At 42.5% G+C, this 18,310-nt stretch overlaps 1 protein-coding gene across 3 annotated transcripts in view; it reads right to left on the reverse strand.

Moving 5' to 3' along the window:
* The window catches only part of INKA2 (inka box actin regulator 2), a 90,603-nt gene that overhangs the window by 27,155 nt on the left and 45,138 nt on the right, over positions 1-18,310 (reverse strand). For 2 of the 3 annotated variants that reach the window (XM_066600034.1, XM_066600035.1), the window contains exon 3: positions 8,131-8,990. In XM_066600034.1, the coding sequence (XP_066456131.1) occupies positions 8,131-8,175 (45 nt within the window). In that variant the 5' untranslated portion in view covers positions 8,176-8,990. Of the gene's footprint in view, positions 1-8,130; positions 8,991-9,207; positions 9,314-18,310 lie in introns of those variants that run through there. The other variant, XM_066600036.1, reaches the window with a different exon arrangement.

The following is an 18,310-nucleotide window of genomic DNA, read 5'->3' on the forward strand; positions in this document are numbered from 1 at the left end:
CTAGAAGTGGGTACACGGGCTGTCATAGTAACATTGGCTTTTGAAGTAGCATGAATCAATGTTGGTGTAAAGGGTAGGTGGACCTGACGTCATTGAGAGGAAGTTGGGGAAGGCAAAATGTATGGCCTTTTTTAAAAGACTGGACACTGAATTTGAGCCACTGTCAATAATGTAGCTGATGAGGTCTGATTAACACTTTACTTAGGTATCTTGGTGAATGAAAGCAGTCTGTAATACATCAACAGACTTTCTAAAGAATGAAAAAGAGTAATGGGCCATTAAGAGAAGCTGCAAGAGCCTGCAGACCCTACTAAGGATATACTGTATGGTATGGTGGCTGGACTGACAGTCAGAACTCTACATGTCAAAGGGATTTTGGTGGAGGGAATTGAGGAAAATGTAAACGAATTATAACAAATAGGTACACCAGGAATTGGTTGTTTAATGGGTTGTACCAAAATACAGTTCTATCACCTATCCAAGCATATCTGTTAGCTCCACTGAAAGGAATAGAGCAGCAGCTGGGCGTGCGCAGCCACAGTTCCATTCATTTTGACGTCACTGTGGGTTGTAGAAGCACCCTTGCCGTAATGAAAAAAGGGCGACATGGGACCAGGGGCATAGCTAAAGGCTCATGGGCCCAGGTGCAAAAGCTTATCTTGGGGCCCCCAAACTTTTCTTAACCACTTAACACAAAGATGTAACTCAAAGCTCCTTGGCCTCAATGCAAAACCTGTAACAAGGCCCCTAACTATAATGCTTTATTCATAGTACTGGGCTCCCTATATGGAGAAAAGAGGACTTATGGGCCCCCTAAGGCTCCTGGGCCGGGGTGCAACTGCATACCCTAGTTACGCCAGTGTATAGGACTCCTTTCTTGGGATTGGCGGTGGTCTCGGTGGTGAGACTCCATTGATCAGACTTTTCTCATCTATCCCAAGGATAAGTGATGAAAGTGTATCTTGGTACAACCCCACCTAAGGAGGCAATTCAATGAATGATTATCCCTCTGAGAGCTCCAAAGAAAACTTCATGGACCAACGGAGGATGGAGCCATGACACATTCTAAAAAGCTTTAGTTGAGAGCCAAGATAACCTATCTTGCTGGTGGTATCAACACATTTTGCTACCATACAGAGCAATCTGTAGATCTGTCATCATAGATGCATTTGAGAAGGGCAGTGTGTCCTCCAATACATCTATAATGGCATGTCTGCCACAAAGTGAAATTGCTACTAGAACTTGGCGCGCCACATGAGTTCTGTAGTTGGGGATGCCTACATTTTCTTACGGCACATAGTGCTGGACAGAATTCACTTTCCTGTGTAGAATTCTCACTGCCATTTCTGCTTCTCTCTCATTGCTTCTTAGTCGTACAGAGAGCGTCTTGGCAGAAGGTGGAGGGATCATTCACTTTGACAAGAGAGCTATTTATTAGGTGTACATTGTACAAAAGAATATAAAGTCAGTGATTAGGACTCAAAAAATTCTGGTAAGGATAATAAGAATTTGTTGGGGGCCTCCATGTAATCTGTCTGCCAACTCTTGTCAGTCATTCGCTGTTTTCTCTCCAGTTGGATTTCGTAAACTGTGAAGTATCGTCAAAGTTTCCGGATCCTGAAGTTGGGGAGGCTGGCAGTAAACATAGCTGATGCCAAGAGACAAATTACATGCCGCAGCCTCAGAGCTCTTGTCATCTGTACTTAGCATTTGGTGGCACAGCTTTGAAAAGCAACCTCAGACATAAAGTATCCATGTGGTGGTACCGTCAAGTAAAGATAACTTAGGAGTGATAGGTATATCCTTTTTTTGTCTGCTCTGCGGTCTTAATTCATTTTAGCACACTGGTCTAGAGTCTGCATAAATGTTACGGGCTAGTTTTAGAGTCTGATTTATTGGGGGGGTCTGGCTTGGGGTCTGAATAAGTTTAGGCGTCTGAGTGAGTTTAGGGGTACGGGGTTTGAATAACAAATCTTGATGTAAATAGTTGTACAAAGTTTGCAAAACATTACCAAGACAATATCTTTACTGTTGGTGTTAAGCTTGGACCTCTACCTGACTGCAGACCAGCTCATGAGACCTAAAACTAGTTGAGTACCCCCCCAGATTATCATTGGTACTCAAAACCCCGCTAGAGACAGCATATTATAGCGCTCAACTCTACCTTGCTTCACGCACTCGCTTAAAGGGGTTGTCCCGCGGCAGCAAGTGGGTCTATACACTTCTGTATGGCCATAATAATGCACTTTGTAATGTACATTGTGCATTAATTATGAGCCATACAGAAGTTATAAAAAGTTTTATGCTTACCTGCTCCGTTGCTGGCGTCCTCGTTCCCACGGAGCCGACTAATTTTCGCCCTCCGATGGCCAAATTAGCCGCGCTTGCGCAGTCCGGGTCTTCTGCAGTCTTCTATGGGGCCGCTCGTGTAGAATGCGGCCTCCGTGTAGCTCCGCCCCGTCACGTGCCGATTCCAGCCAATCAGGAGGCTGGAATCGGCAATGGACCGCACAGAAGCCCTGCGGTCCACGGAGACAGAGGATCCCGGCGGACATCTTCAGCAGGTAAGTATGAAGACGCCGGACCGCCGGGATTCAGGTAAGCGCTGTGCGGGTTGTTTTTTTAACCCCTGCATCGGGGTTGTCCCGCGCCGAACGGGGGGGGGGGGGTTAAAAAAAAAAAACCCGTTTCGGCGCGGGACAACCCCTTTAAGTGACGACTGCCAGTGTATATGCTTGTATACATCAGCGATAGGGATGAGCGAGTATATTCGCTAAGGCACTACTCGCTCCAGTAATGTGCCTTAGACGAGTATCTCCCTGCTCGTCCCGAAAGATTCGGGGGCCGCCGCAGCTGACAGGTGAGTTGCGGCGGGGAGCAGGGGAGAGCGGGCGGGAGAGAGGGAGATCTCCCCTCCGTTCCTCCCTGCTCTCCCCCGCAGCTCCCCGCCCCGCGGCGGCACCCGAAGCTGCGGGGGAGAGCAGGGAGGAACGGAGGGGAGATCTCTCTCTCCCTTTCTCCCGCCCGCTCTCCGCCGCAACTCACCTGTCAGCTGCGGCGGCCCCCGAATTTTTAGGGACGAGCAGGGAGATACTCGGCTAAGGCACATTACTCGAGCGAGTAGTGCCTTAGCAAGTATACTCGCTCATCCCTAATCAGCGATCATCTCTCAACATAAGGTGGAAGAAGGCAGGAGCACTGCCCGCATGAATATAGCACACCTATAAGTTCACTATATTCCTGCTATTCACCTATTTCTGGGAGCTTGTCCAACATCTAATAAAATCTGCTCCATTTTTGTCAAGACAAAACTTATAGAAGTCAGGAAGGATTTTGTTTCTCCTCAGGAAGAGCACTTATAAGGCCATCCATGCTCCTCTGGGAAATATGCAAATGAGAAGATGGAACAATACCTCTACAGCGCCACCTATTGGAAAGCAGCATTCCTTTAAGTTAACCCCTTAGTGACTGAGCTTTTTTGTTTTTTTTCCATTTTGGTTTTTTCCTCCTCCCATTTAAAAAATCGTAAGTCCTTTATTTATCCATTGACGTCGCTCTATGAGGAATTGTTTTTTGTGCGACGAGTTGTATTTTTTAATGGTACTATTTATTGTACCATATAATGTACTGAAAAACTTTTAAAAACTTTTAAGTGGAAATGGAAAAAAAATGACATTCCACCATCTTTCGGTGCGACCTGTCTCCACGGCACACAAACTGCAACAAAATGACCTGAAAACTTTATTCTATGAGTCAGTATGATTACTACGATACCAAACTTATATAGTTTTTTTTTTTTTTGCTGTACTTGTATTTTTTTTCAAAGATATTTAATTTTTTTAAATTATTTTCTCTCTCCATTTTCTGCGCACAATAACTTTTTTATTTTTCTGTCGACGTAGTTATGTGAGGGCTCATTTTGTGCGGGACGTCCTGTCGTTTCCATTGGTACCATTTATGAATACAAATGACTTTTTCATTGCTTTTTATTACATTTTTTCTTGGAGATAGGATGACCAAAAAAGCGCATTTATGCCGTTCTTTATTTTTTTTCGCGCATCGTTGATCGTGCGGGGTAAATAATGCATTATTTTGATAGATCTGACTTTTATAGACGCAGTGATACCATACACATACTTTTGCTTTATTATTTAGATTCTTTTATTGCAAATATGGCAAAACGTTTTTTTTTTTCAATTTTATTACTTTTTAAAAAAATAATTAATAAAACTTTATTGATTTTATTTTTACACTTTCTTTTAGTCCCCAGAGGGGACAACAACCAGCAATGCTTTGATCGCTCCAGCAGTATGATGTAATGCCATAGCATTACATCATACTGCATTCTGACAGCAGCCTACCAAGCCACCCCACAGGGACGGCTTGATGGGCAGTCTGCCAATACAGCCATGGAGCCTTTCAGAAGGCCCCCGGCTACCATGACACCTGCACGGCTCCCCTGATCTCTCCAAACATCGGTCAGGGGATTTAAATACGCTGTCAGAATTGACAGCGGCATTTAAAGGGTTAATAGCCGAGATCGGCCGTGTGGCCGATTGCAGCTATTGCCCGCGGGTGTCAGCTGTAATAAACAGCTAACACCCGCACTGTATGGGAGGGCAATAGCGGCGCTATATCCCTCCATACACGTCCCTGCAATGGCAGGACGTAAAAACACTATGGGGCCATCACTAAGGGGTTAATGTCAGACGTTTTAACAAACCCTGTAGAGGTATTGTTCCATGCTTCCATTTGCATAAAACCAATAGAAACATGCTGCTTTTATCAAAGGGGTTGTACCAAAATCAACTTTTATCACCTGTTCATAGGATAGCTGATAGCAGTCTGATCAGTGGGGGTCTCACTGCTAAGACCCACCATTCCTGAGAATAGGGGTCCCATTTCCCCCTCACCTCTTCACTGCTTGCTCACTGCACCTCCCACAGTGCAAATACTACTGAATGGGGTTGAGCACGTGGGCTGCCACTTCCTTCATTTTCATTGGGACTGCTGGAGATAGTTGAGAGCTTCTATTCAACTACTTCTGTTAGGGAGGGGTGACATGAGACCCCCATCAATCAAACATTTATTGCCTATTCTATGAATAGTTGATAAAAGTTGATTTTGGTATAACCCCTTTAATGTGCCCTTTTACAGCTCATGAAAGCTAGATACTGATTGCGTGTCCTGTAGTTCTCATGACTGCCATGACCTGTTCTAGCTGTGCAACGTGTCTGGTGTACAGTAATTGTGGGTATAGTGTAAGAAAGCTCTGCTGCAGCAGTTGTTGTATCCCATCACAAAAGCCAGAGAATGTTCTGTCCCTGTGTATTTAGCTTTGTCATTAGGTCAGAACGGTATCATCCAACCCCCATGAGGACAGGTGCATTTAGGAACAGAGCTGCTAAACTTAAGGCCCTTTTACATGAAACGATTATCGTTCAAAAGAGCGAAAGTGAACGATAATCACTCAGTGTAAACGCAGCCAAACAATGAGCAACGAACAATAAATCATGTACTTTACTTTGTCGATCATTTTCTGCAGGCATAAAACTCATCGTTGGCTCCTTCACTTACCATTCGGTTTAAATATCGATTGTTCAGTCATTCTCAGTCACTTATACAGCGAATGTGAGAGACTGAACGATCCTCGTTTGAACAGGCCAATGATATTCGCTCATTTAAACGATATATCATTTGGTGTAGATGGACCCTTAGGCCAGAGTCACATGGGGGTATTTGTGCATGCAATACGCAGAAAATAAAACCTATTGATTTCAATGGGTTCTATCATGTGTGTATTTTTCGTGTGCATTTCGGTCATGCAAGAAAACCCCAAAACGCTGCATTCCGCATTTTCCTGCACATTTGCACAGCAAAAGTCCCCATAGAGGTCAACAGAGATGCACAAATGCGCCCACAATATGCTAGGAGAGGTTTGTATTTTTTTTGCCATGCGCACAGAAAAAGTACAGTAAAATATGCCGATGCGCATGCAAAAAAGCAACATTCATTCTGCAAAATGCTATGCTCATGCGTACTCACAAATAAGCATACACTGGTGTGAAATGGTCTTAGACACCTCAAACTCTTCCTTTCCCACTATGTTTCCTTTCCGTTCTGTCTGAATATGTAAGGTTGGTTTCACATCTGCGTTGGAACTTCCGGTTGGAGATTCTGTCACAAATCCGTCTCAAAATACCAGAAGAAAAAGCGCTTCATGCAGCACTTTTTCTTCCATCGAAAAGCTGGGCAGCTGAGTGGAAACGAACGGACCCCATTATGGTCCACAGGGTCCATTCAGCGTGGTTTGGTTCCATCCAAAGACTAAACTGTTCAGCGTAGGGGATTATCCCTTCCTGCTCCCCCGAAAAGAGCAGGAAAGCGGAACCCCAGGCACCGGTGTCAAACCACCCTGAATGAGGTCACAATTCTTCATTGTATTATTATAGAATTGGGTCTCAGAGTTTACAAGATTTTTATTTATAGTCAATGGGACAAATTTATAACATTTTGTCTACAGTTGTTTATCGGAAAAGTGATTTGTTCAAAATTCCCAAAGTTCTTAGAAAGGGCACGTGAGAATTCGGAGCAATTGCTGCCCTTTAGAAAACTCTTCTGGAAGAGGTCTCATGCTTCTCAAATTTGGCACATGTTTGCATCAAATGAGCCACATCCCTAAACTGTTAGCATCAAGGAAAACATGCAAAAAGTGGAAGCAAGATGATTTATGACTATGACACATGTACTTGGACCACTCCCAATCCCATAACTACTGTCTGGGGCTGTTTTTACAAATGTGATCCTTTATTTCCCACAATATTAGTCTTTTCACACAATTTGGCTACTCTGCAAAGTATACATGACTTGAAACAGACACTTTTACAAATAAAGCAGCTTCACACAATAAATGTTACCGTGTTCCTTTAGTTTTACGCAGTTAGAGAAGCCCCAAGATGTAGGGCCATTGTCAAGAAAGCAACAACCTCCTAGATATGGAAAACTCCTCAGCACAGTGACTGACACTCTAATAAGAGATCTGTCGGAAGTGTTCCAGAAGAAAATACATTATGTTACCAAGTTTTCTGCATAGGAGAATTCGCCAGATGAGGGACCTTTCACACAGGACAGAATGAGTCCGCACAGACATTTCTGCGTCACAATGTTATCCCTATGGGGCTTCAATTCTGCACCTGTTACAATCTGTGAGTCTTGACTTCAAAGATTAAACTCCATAGCAGAAAAGCTTTCTGCTGCGGAATTAGGGACATCTTGCGCAATTGTTGTTGCGAATTTCGAAAATACTGGAGATGTAATTCCACAATTAAAGTCTGCAGAATAAAACACAAGAATTTCCGCGAGACGTTCCGTAGATTATATTTTGCAGTAAAAAAGAAAGCACAACAAAATCTGCACTGATTGACAAAATCCGCATCTCCGGACAATTCTGACCAGTGTGACAGGTCTCTTATAGCATGAGTAAAAGATGCTATTGCCCCATGACCAACCCACCAGGGGTAGTTGCCATTATATTATGCAGGCACTTTATGTAATGGCATTATTACTGCACATTAATGCTATTTGAGCACCATATGGCGCTATCATAAAACCATCATGGCAGTATTAGGTAGGCACTCTGTGGTAAAGTAGTATTACTCCCCAGGGTGGTGTTTTTTCGGACACTCCACCTGTCCCAGATACAGCCTGGGACATAGTTATATAAACCATTGCTATGCAGCCTACTGTCTATTTACATGTTTTACATTTATATTTTCTATTATTTGTAAATAATCAGCATCTATCTAAACAACTTCTGTTGTAACACTTGTTCATAGTCCAGGCATCCAAGACCCTCCAGCAAAAGAGCTACATTTTGCAAAAGCAAAAGGATGCAGGTTTGGTGGATACATTGTTTCCTATGATGAATTCAGTATCTATCATAGAAATATAAACCTGAGAAAACCTGAAAATAGCTAAAGCTATTGCAACATTTTATATAGGTACTGAATATTTTAATTTGCAAACTTGAAATGTGAATTACCATACTGCCTGCACTTTTTTGCTTTGTCCATTTAATGTGTGACAAAGACATAAACTATCCATTTCTTGTGTGAGCACCAGATGTCTTACCAGCTCCTGCTTCAGCCTTCTAAGGTACTGGTCCATATTCTTCATCAATGTGATCAGTTGTAGAAGTCCATGTGCCTGCCTTTCAGGAATGTCAGCAATGAGTGCTCCAGCCCTGGTAGCACATTGTCAGATCCAGGCTGATTCCCAGGTCAGTACTTAATCTTTATTTAATACTTCTTATGATCTAGGTCTGTTAAATGAATGTCCAATGAATTCTCCAGGAAAGGATCATCACTTTGGAGCTTCTCTGCTTCTTTTACTGGACTTTGTTCCTCCTTGAGAATGTGGAAGCTCAGAATTGAAGAGTTGACAGTCTCCTTTCTAAGCAGGCAGCCTTTCCCAGAGCTGAGAGCAATGTGCAGGGATAGCTGCTTGTCCTGCAGCCAATGGCAGCTCATCCCTCCTAATGAATAGACAAGCCCTACTGATGAGTAACATGATGCCCACAAGAGGGGGTTGCTAAAGCACGCTTCATCCTTCTGTATCAAAGCAACAATACATTTTATATACGCTTTCCTGCTTGGAACTGTTTCACTTTTACTCACTATTGAACTGACAAATGTTACATTTAGCTCACAGGCTGAATACCAATTGATACATCTGAAACATGAACATGCAACATTGTTTGTTTGCATGACTTGGGGCTCATTCACAACTTTGTCGGAGGTTCTGTTCACAGCATCAATCATAGTTTTCTGTCAAAATCCAGAGGGCATAATTTAATAATGTATGCAACATTATTAAGACCAGGACAATGCCGGAGGGCATAACAGAAGCCACATGGGCCCTAATGAAGTCGGCGCTGTTTGGTTCTGTCGTAGGATGGATCTGTTCTGGCCAGGGATTCTGTTGTCCTGCTCCTATGATGAAAGATCAAAACAGAATCCATAAACATCAATATGAATCAGCCCATAGTTCTTTCATGTTTTAGATATTGGTAATTATTGTCAGCAATGATATATTATAATAGGACTGCCCGCAGGCCAGAGGTTCCAGAGGGGCCCATGACCACCCAAATTACCCCTATTAATAATTCCACCGCTAGTAAAGTGAAGGAAAAAAAAAAGTTATACTCACCTCTGATCCTCCTCCCACTCCGGCCTCTTCAGTTCACACTGCTCACCCGCTGAGTTGCTGGTAGAGCAGTCATGTGACATGCACATGTGACTGCTGCAGCCTAGAACTGGCCTCAACGGTCATATGATCACTCTATACACCGCTACTGAGTAGGGGAACTGGGGCCTATATGGGGCATTATCATTGAGTGGTGACCTGTGAGGAGTATTATTGAGTGGGGGCCTATATAGGCCATTATTACTGAGTGGGGGCCTATATGGAGATTATTACTGAGTGGGAGCCTATGTGGAGCATTACTACTGAGTGGGGGCCTATTGGAGGCATTATTACAGAGTGAGGGCATAAGGGGAGCATCAATATTGAGTGGGGGCACTTTTACTGTGTGTGAGACATGAAAAGTGGTACTTACTATGTGGAGCCTACAGGAAGCACCAACAGGTGGATACTATTACTGTGAGTCACCTCAGGTGTTATTCCAACTATCTGGAGCACTATGGCTGGAGAGATTATGTGGAGGTTTGTAAAACAAAACTAGATCTCTAGAAAATTGAGGAGTTAAAGATGTCTTTGTGTCAAATTCTGCAGAGACAAGTTATGACCGAGAGAAGTCAACATGATGGTCTGGGCCTGATGAAGAAGGGAAAGTGAATGACTCCAGTCAAGAGGGATGTAACCTGTCATCACTGGATATAACGGTACTGTAATCATTTATATGGTCTGTAAAGTGCCTGTGTATCTAGTATATAATGCTATATGGTCGCTGTATCGGGTGGTAATATTGGCCTTTCTATAGTGTTTTTTTTCAGTAATACTGTGGTGGCATTATGTGATTACAGTTTGGGGGAATTATTTGCCCCTCATATAGTGTTATTACTGGTAATATGAATCTTGTAGTGGTCTTTATTCAGTGACAGTACATTGGTATTAATCACTATGTGGTGGTAATATGTGATCATGGTGTGGCAATATTATTTGGCCCTTCTACAGCGTTACTACTGATAATCATGGCATGGCATAGGAAGTTTTGTTGAGTGACAGTATTGAGCTTATTATATGGGCTATGATGATTACAGAAATGCTATATATGTGTGGTTTATTTTTTCTCCATTAACAGGGGTAAATCACAATTACCATATACTGAAGTATTGCAGTATATGGTATAAGCGATCAAATGATCGCAAGTTCAAGTTCCCTATGTAAGTAGAAAATAAGGTTTTTTATTATAAAAAAAAGGATGCAAAAAAAAAAAAAAAACCTTTCCTGTATTCATAATAAAAAAAAAAAAAACATATTTTGTACTACCGTGTTGGTAATTAATGGTCTAATTTTCTAAAATAATGCATTATTTATCCCACATGGTGAACATCAGCAGAAAATAAATACACAACACTAGAATTGCGTATTTTTGTTCACAGTCAACAATGTCATAAAAAGCAATCAAAAAGTCGGATGTACTCCAAAATGATATCAATAGATACCAAAGGTCATCCCACAAATATTAGGCCCTCACAAAACCCTATGGATGCAAAGTTAAAAAGGTTTTGGCAAACAGAAGATGCTGACAGAAAATGTAAAGATATATGTATTTTTTTAAAGTAATACAGTAAAAAAAATAAATTTGGTATCTTCATAATTGTACTGATACATGGAATAAAGTTATCCTGTCATTTCTGCTGCCCTGTGTACACTGTAAAAAGACCCCTCACCCCCAAAGATGGCGAGATTGCTTTTTTTCTTGAAAATTTGTTCAGCATGCAGTACATTAAATAGTACCATTGAAAAATAAAACTCAAGCTGCAAAACACAAGCCATCACACAGATATGTTGATTAGAAGATTTTTTGAAAGTACGGAGTAAAAACAGAGAATTAAAGAAAAAGAAAAAAAGAGGCCACATCCCTGAGGCGTTAATATAGCCAGAGGTGTGTGGTGATTGGTGGGGGACAGGTTAGGCCCTCTAAGTGAGGAGGCGGGATCACAAGCAAGCCCTACAGGCAGACACTAGGGAGCAAGCAGAGGAGTGAGAGCACCATGCAACCTGTAGTTGACAGCTACGCCCGTCTGCAGCTCCAGCAGCCGTTGAGTAGAGGCGGCAGAGGCGGCAGCGCACCATGACAATTATAAAATTTATTTTTTTTAAATCGGTGGTATGTCCTATTCATAACTTAGCAGTTTTCATAGCTTTCCTAGAAGTACAGTGGTTCCTTGGTCTGGATTCACACATACAATTTTGATGCAGCTTGTAGTGCCCCTTTTTTTAAAGTTAAAGCTAGGAGAGGACGTTTAGAGAAAATAAAAGTATGAAGTAAAGACTTAAAACTTATGTACACTGTTGCCCGGCAGCCGGCACATGAAAGAGCCGGGGCCGCCAAGCGCGGGTGAGTACGCGCTCGTCTCTGCAGGCGCTCGGGTCGGGTCCCGCGGCGAGAATTCTCGCCGCCGGATCCGACCCGTTCGTCTGCAGGTGTGGATTTTAATGCTGAATATTCCACAGGAGGGTGTATTCCACAACACTGAATATTCCGTCACATGTGAGATTACCCTTAGGCCGGTTTCACATGGACAATAAAATTGCACGATTTTCGTGCAATGCGAGTAAAAACGCAGAACTATCAAACCAATGATTTTCAATGGTTTCATTCCCATTTGCGATGCGATGCTTTGGAATGAACAAGTAAAAAAAAAAAATCACACATGTTCTATCGGTCTGCGTCTTGCTTTTTTTTTTTTTTTAATCTCCCACGTTTCCCTATGGAGCCTCCTTTTTAATGCATCGCGACGCACAAACTTGTAATTTTTGTGCAATGCGTTTTTAACATTAGAAACTCCTATTGCCTTTCTTGCGAGAAAAATCAGTGGGAAATCGCAAGCAGTAGCAATGTTTTTGCATGAACAAACTTGCGATTTTGCCATGATTTTCGTGAGCGCCAATTTAAAGGAGCCCTAAGGCTAATTTTAAACGAGCGCGTGCAATATCGGGCCGAGAAATCCGACCTGATATCACAGTCGCCAGCATGCAATGTTCCCGCGGATGCAAGGCGTTTTTGTGTTAAAACCATCTTGCATCACTTCAGGGAAGTAGCGATCCTCTACAGCGGCCGATCGCGGAGTGCTTCCCATTGTTTTCAATGGGTAAACCTTGCATCACAACACACTTGCATGCATGCCGTGCAATGCTGTGCCAGACCCATTGAAAACAATGCAAGGCGTTCTGAGGGAATGCCCAAAGATAGGACATGCCACAATTTTTCCTGTGCCATGATAGGATGCAGAAAAAAAAATGCTCATGTGTAGGACCTCATTCAAGAGAATGGGGTTCATATTCGTGCGAGATGTGTGTGTCTTGCAATGCACAAATATTACATTATTTTCTCGCCTGTCTAAAAACGGCCTTAGGGAGACTCCTAGTGGCCCGGATCTATGAGAATGTCATGGATCGGAGAGGGGGGACTCAACAGATCCCGCCTCTAATACCGATTTGTCACAGATCGCCTGTTTCAAGTGAACATTCTTTAGGTCCTAAATAGGAAAAGTAAAGGGGCCATAACTCAATTACTCAATGCTAATTGCAAAATTAAGTGCACCCCTATGTAATGTAATTTCCCGGTGTTGTACAAGCGTGAAATGTGGCACAACAACCTAACTGATCTCTGTGTGCATATACTGAGGAGAGTCTACATCACCTCTATGTGTATATACTGAGAATAATCCAACTGACCTCAATGTGTATATGCTGAAAGGCTGTAAAGTACATAAGAAAGGGGCCATGGAGTGCAGGGATGGAACATGCCTTTAAGGCTAAGAAGGGCTGCAACCTCCAGTCTGGGGGCAAATTTGAATACAAAAGGGGTATTACCTTTAAGGGTAAAAAGTGAGGAGAGTGGGAGGGGTGGCACATTCTGCAGAGGGACATCCGTACATGCAGTCTGAAGAGAATCTAACTCTCCTCTATGACTATACATATTTTATTGCTCGGTTCCTGTGAAGTAACCACGACTTCATAAAAGTTTCAGTGTGAACAACACGTAAACACCTGTACCAAATTAACTTGGGCGAAGCCGGATATACCAGCTAGTATATATACAAAAATGATCTACAAAAAAGGTTGGTTACATGGAGTATAAGGGTAGACAGGTATACACAACAAGACAGTATTTTAAAATAAACAGAAAAAAAATAAAAGAATGATACCAGGTTTGGGATACACGGCCCAAGATTCTGATCTTGTGCGGAGTCACTGAAAGCAACAACAGGACAGTCCTTATGCTGGGCGTATCTCCGAGGGTCTGACAATGTGGGTAGGGAACCCACTTAGTTTTAAAGTCTCTGCAGAACCACACCCTTGCTGGCTTTTTTCTTTTTCATTAAAGCAGGTTGAGTATATGCGGGGAACATCTGTAGGAAACCCTGATTTAAAATTTTGACCATATTTCCCAGGAGGAGCTCCAGTGGGGAAGATATGGCCATCATGTTTAATATGAGGAATTTACCTATCCATAGATACTAAGCATGACACATAAATTATGCCCAGTTACGCAAATATGCCAATTTGGGGTGTTTGGAGGGCCACACCTCGATGCGTGTGGATGCATTTTGACCAGCTGGCTTGCCCGATTCCAAAATTATAACTTATATCAGGATAAGATAAGACCTTTGCACAACTAGTAATCTTTATTAAGAGATTCTCCAGTGGCAGATTTAGGTAGTCTTCAGCACATTTCAACACTGATTTTTAGGAGATTTTCTGGGCATGCCACTAAAGGGGTTAATCTGACTTTCGGTGACAGGGAGTCTGTGAGAACTACTTGAGGTGTTAAGCCTTATTGCAGGGTGGGTCAACTAGCATCTACCTGTCACTGCTTTAACTTTATTGTCACCCAAACAAAGGACTTCTATCGCCACATGCAAAGGCCTGGCAGTTGAGAAGGAGGCTAAGAGGGTTACTAGTTCAAGGCGAGAATCAGGCAGCAGAATACTGAGGGCGCCCCCAGGATGTGCACCCCCTCTCTTACTAGGTAAGTAAAAAACATTCATTAATTTTCAAATTCCTGTCATCCCCCCCTAATTCGCAGGAAACTATAACTCCCAGCATGCCCTAACAGCTGACGTCACATGTAAACCATGCTGGCATTTGTCTTTACTGTAAATCAGCAGAGTTTTCAAATTAATATTTGATGGCCACACAGCTTTATGGGTAAAATTGCTGGCTGTTCACCTCCTTAGACATTATAAATCTGTTTGGAAATTGGTACACATTATGGCCGTACTGTTGCTGCTACGTGGAATCTCACCTTTTACAAAATAAGTTATGAATGCCACCTCTGGGATCCTCAATTATTGGGTGAATGGGGATCTCCATTGTTCATATACTTCAGTGGAGACCGGGCCACACACAAATGCACCTGCCTTTCCATTGATGTATTTGAAGAATGTAGTGACCAATAATTTGCAAATGAGAATCAGGTAATATTTGCCTGTAGCTGTACAGTGGTCCTCCGGAAGGAATTATTCTGGTGGGCCCTAGGCAACCCAGTCCTACAATGCGAGTGGCTTCAAAATGTCTCCATCCAAGATGGCTTAATTTACATACTAGGCATACATTCTAAAATATGAATTTAAAGGAGTTATCCAGGTAGCACCCGCTGGGATACACCGGGGTCGGAGTGGAAGCACTGCTCTGACCTGTGTAGTGGCCGGTGCTTGTAATTGCAAGCACAGATCTCATTGAAATTAATGGGACCCCAGGCTAATTACAAGTGCAGCTCCCATTAATTTCAATGAGATCTGCGATTACAATTACAAGCACCGGCCACTACACAGGTCCGAGCAGCTCTTCCACCCCGATCCCGGTGGACGCTGCCTGGATAACCCCTGTAAATTGAATTAAATATGTTAGTTCATACACAATGACATCACAAGTGACTATACTTTGAAAATAATCCATGACATCCTTGCTTTCTTGTATTCCATGAAAAAGAGAATTCCAGAAAGAATTGTACAGAAGATAGAAAGAAAATTAGAATGGCGAATCAAAGCCGCAGGTTTCAAAGTCGTCATGGCAATCAACACATCCAAATAGCATCTCTAGATGAATCATAGACACTAAGAAAATGTTTTAAGCCTTTCACGCCATAACATCTGCCATGACTGCTGATAATTGTTTTATTAACCCCGCACATCCTGGGAATTGTGAGGATTCCACGCTAGTAGGTTAAAAGCATCTTAAAAGGATTTGCTTGTCTTAGCATAATTGTAAGGCTTGCAGCTTCTTTTCTTCTACCTGCAGCTAATTCATTTATTGGATCTACTTATAAGGGGACAAGCATTAATAATGAAGTTCTGTAGTTACAAAGCTACATCTTTAATACACGTCCTCAGTTTTCTCTGATCATTTATTTAAGTTACAGTAGAGAGCAGATATAGGCCATCATTTAACCCCTTAACGCTACATGATGTATGTTTACATCCTGGCTATGGGGTACTTAGCACACCAGGATGTGAACTTCTGTCCCGTGGATGTTTTGGAATGAGAAGCTGAGCCTGCATTATCCCGCTGTAGAAGCCAGCTGTTACCGATAGCCGACCTCCCGCTGCACCAGCGGGGATGCATAAGAACAACGATCCCCGCTGTTAATCCCCTATGTAGATTGCGGCATGTGAAGGGTTTACAGAGGAAGCAGGCTCCCTCTGTGACATCATCAGACTTCTGCGATATAATCGCGGAGGCCATATGGGTTGCAATAGCAACAGGATGCCAGATGATAGATATAGTATGCGATAAGGAATTGCAGTGCAGAAGTATTGCAATGCATTATCATAGCAATCATAAATGTCATAAAACTAAAAAACAGAGTAAAAATTACTATTTTGTTACTTTTGCCACCCAAAAAAATGCAATAAAAGTGATGAAAAAAGTCATATGTACCCCAAAATGATAGCAATAAAACTACAGCTCTTCACATAAAAAATAAGCTCTCAAAGAGCTTCATCAATTGAAAAATAATAGGACTTTGAATGCAACGATGCAGAAAAAAAATCCAAAACACTGTTTCTATTGTGCATAAGTGAGAAAACCTAAAACATAGTATTTTTGGTTTTGTTGCAATTATACCAACCCGCAGAGAAAAATTATCCTGTCATTTATACTGCATGATTAACGCTGTAAAAAAAAATGGCAGAGTTGATGTATTTTCTCTCGCTGTTCTAAAAAAAGTGAATAAAAATTTTACAATACATTATATGTACCCAAAAATGGTACCAATAAAAACTACAGTTCGTCACGCATAAAATAAGCTCTCATACAGCCATATCGATAGAAAAAAACCCCTAATTGTTGTGTTCTTTTGGCCAAAATAGGCCATGTCCTTTAGGGTTAAAGGGGTTCTCCATGACTAAAAATGTTGCCCAATCTTTTGAACAGGCCGTTAATATCAGATTTCTGTGTGTCCGACTCTCGACATTTACCTTGAAGGAAAAACTTTGTATTGTTTCTATTGTCAGGTTGCCTATCAATGAAATTAAATAAAATTTTTCAATTTCAAAACAAGATACAACACATTGAGTAATCATCATTCATGAATACAGTTATGCATTCATAGCATATCACGTCATTCAAAACCAGCTGTAAATTAGTTACACGATAACATTTAAATGTAAAAATATATAACTGAAACAAATAGAAAACAGAAAAGTGTACAAGTAGATGAGTAATTACCAGGTTTATAAAAAAGTCGGGTTAGGGTTCCATGTATTTGCTGTCCCACCATGATGGATCTATAGTCAGCTCACAATACAAAGGGTAGTGTCACGTCTGACCAGGATGTACCAAAACCGGTCCTCCGAATAGTTCCCGGGCTATGTGTAAGTATACCCTAATAATCCAGAAGCTGCACTCTTAAGCCTGGTTTAGACACGATTATCGCTCAAAAAACCTTTTAAGCGATTTTTGAGTGATAACCGTGTGCTTACAGCGCAAGGTGATCGCTCAAACATTGATCGATCACCTTGCGCTCCGAGTGGGGGATGCAGAAGACAAGTGGGGCCACTTGTCTTCTGCATCCAGCTGTTGCCCGTTCAGAGCGCCTGGCTGTTATACAGCGGGTGGCGCTGCTTGTCTTCTGTATCCAGCTGTTCCCCACTCGGAGCACCCGGCTGTTATACAGCCGAGCGCTTCTAGCGGGGTATGGAGAACACAGCTGGACCGCTGTGTTCTTCATACCCCGCCTTTCTTCAGGGAGCGGGATACAGCTGAAACAATACTATCAGCTGTATCCTGCTGTGAATTCCTGATAACTGATCGTTGATCTTTCAGCAAGTTGAAAGATCAGAGATCAGCGACGGCTTAACAAAAACTGCACGATGTAAGTGAAGTTAGACACAACGATTATCGCTCAAAAGATGGCTTTGAGCGATTTTTGAGCGATAACCGTGTGCTTACAGCGCAAAGTGATCGCTCAAACAATAAGTGATCACCTTGCGCTCTGAGTGGGGGATGCAGAAGACAAGCGGCCCTGCTTGTCTTCTGCATCCAGCTGTTGCCCGTTCAGAGCGCCCGGCTGTTATACAGCGTGTGGCCCTGCTTGTCTTCTGTATCCAGGTGTTCCTCACTTAGAGCACCCGGCTGTTATACAGCTGAGGGCTCCTAACGGGGTATGAAGAACACAGCTGGACTGCTGTGTTCTTCATACTCTGCCTGTCTTCAGGAAGCCGGATACAGCTGAAACAATACTATCAGCTGTATCCTGCTGTGAATTCCTGATAACTGATCGCTGATCTTTCAGCATGCTGAAAGATCAGAGATCAGCGATGGCTTAACAAAAACTGCACGATGTCAGTGCAGTTAGGCACAATGATTATCGCTCAAAAGATGGCTTTGAGCAATTTTTGAGCGAAAATCATTGTATCTAAAAGGGACTTTACCGCCTTCATTATAAAAGATTCTGCTGCAGCTGGTCTTTGCACCACCCTTCCCAGGGTGTTAGAGGACCTTCCCTGAATTGAAGGACAGTTATGTAACCGGCCATGCTGTCACATGACTGTCATTTACTGAGGCAGGGTTCACACAGGGCGGATTCCCGTCGGAAATCTCGCGGTTTGGTCGCAGC

The sequence above is a fragment of the Eleutherodactylus coqui genome, chromosome 4 (genome assembly GCF_035609145.1).
Source record: "Eleutherodactylus coqui strain aEleCoq1 chromosome 4, aEleCoq1.hap1, whole genome shotgun sequence".
NCBI classification, from domain to species: Eukaryota; Metazoa; Chordata; class Amphibia; order Anura; family Eleutherodactylidae; genus Eleutherodactylus; species Eleutherodactylus coqui.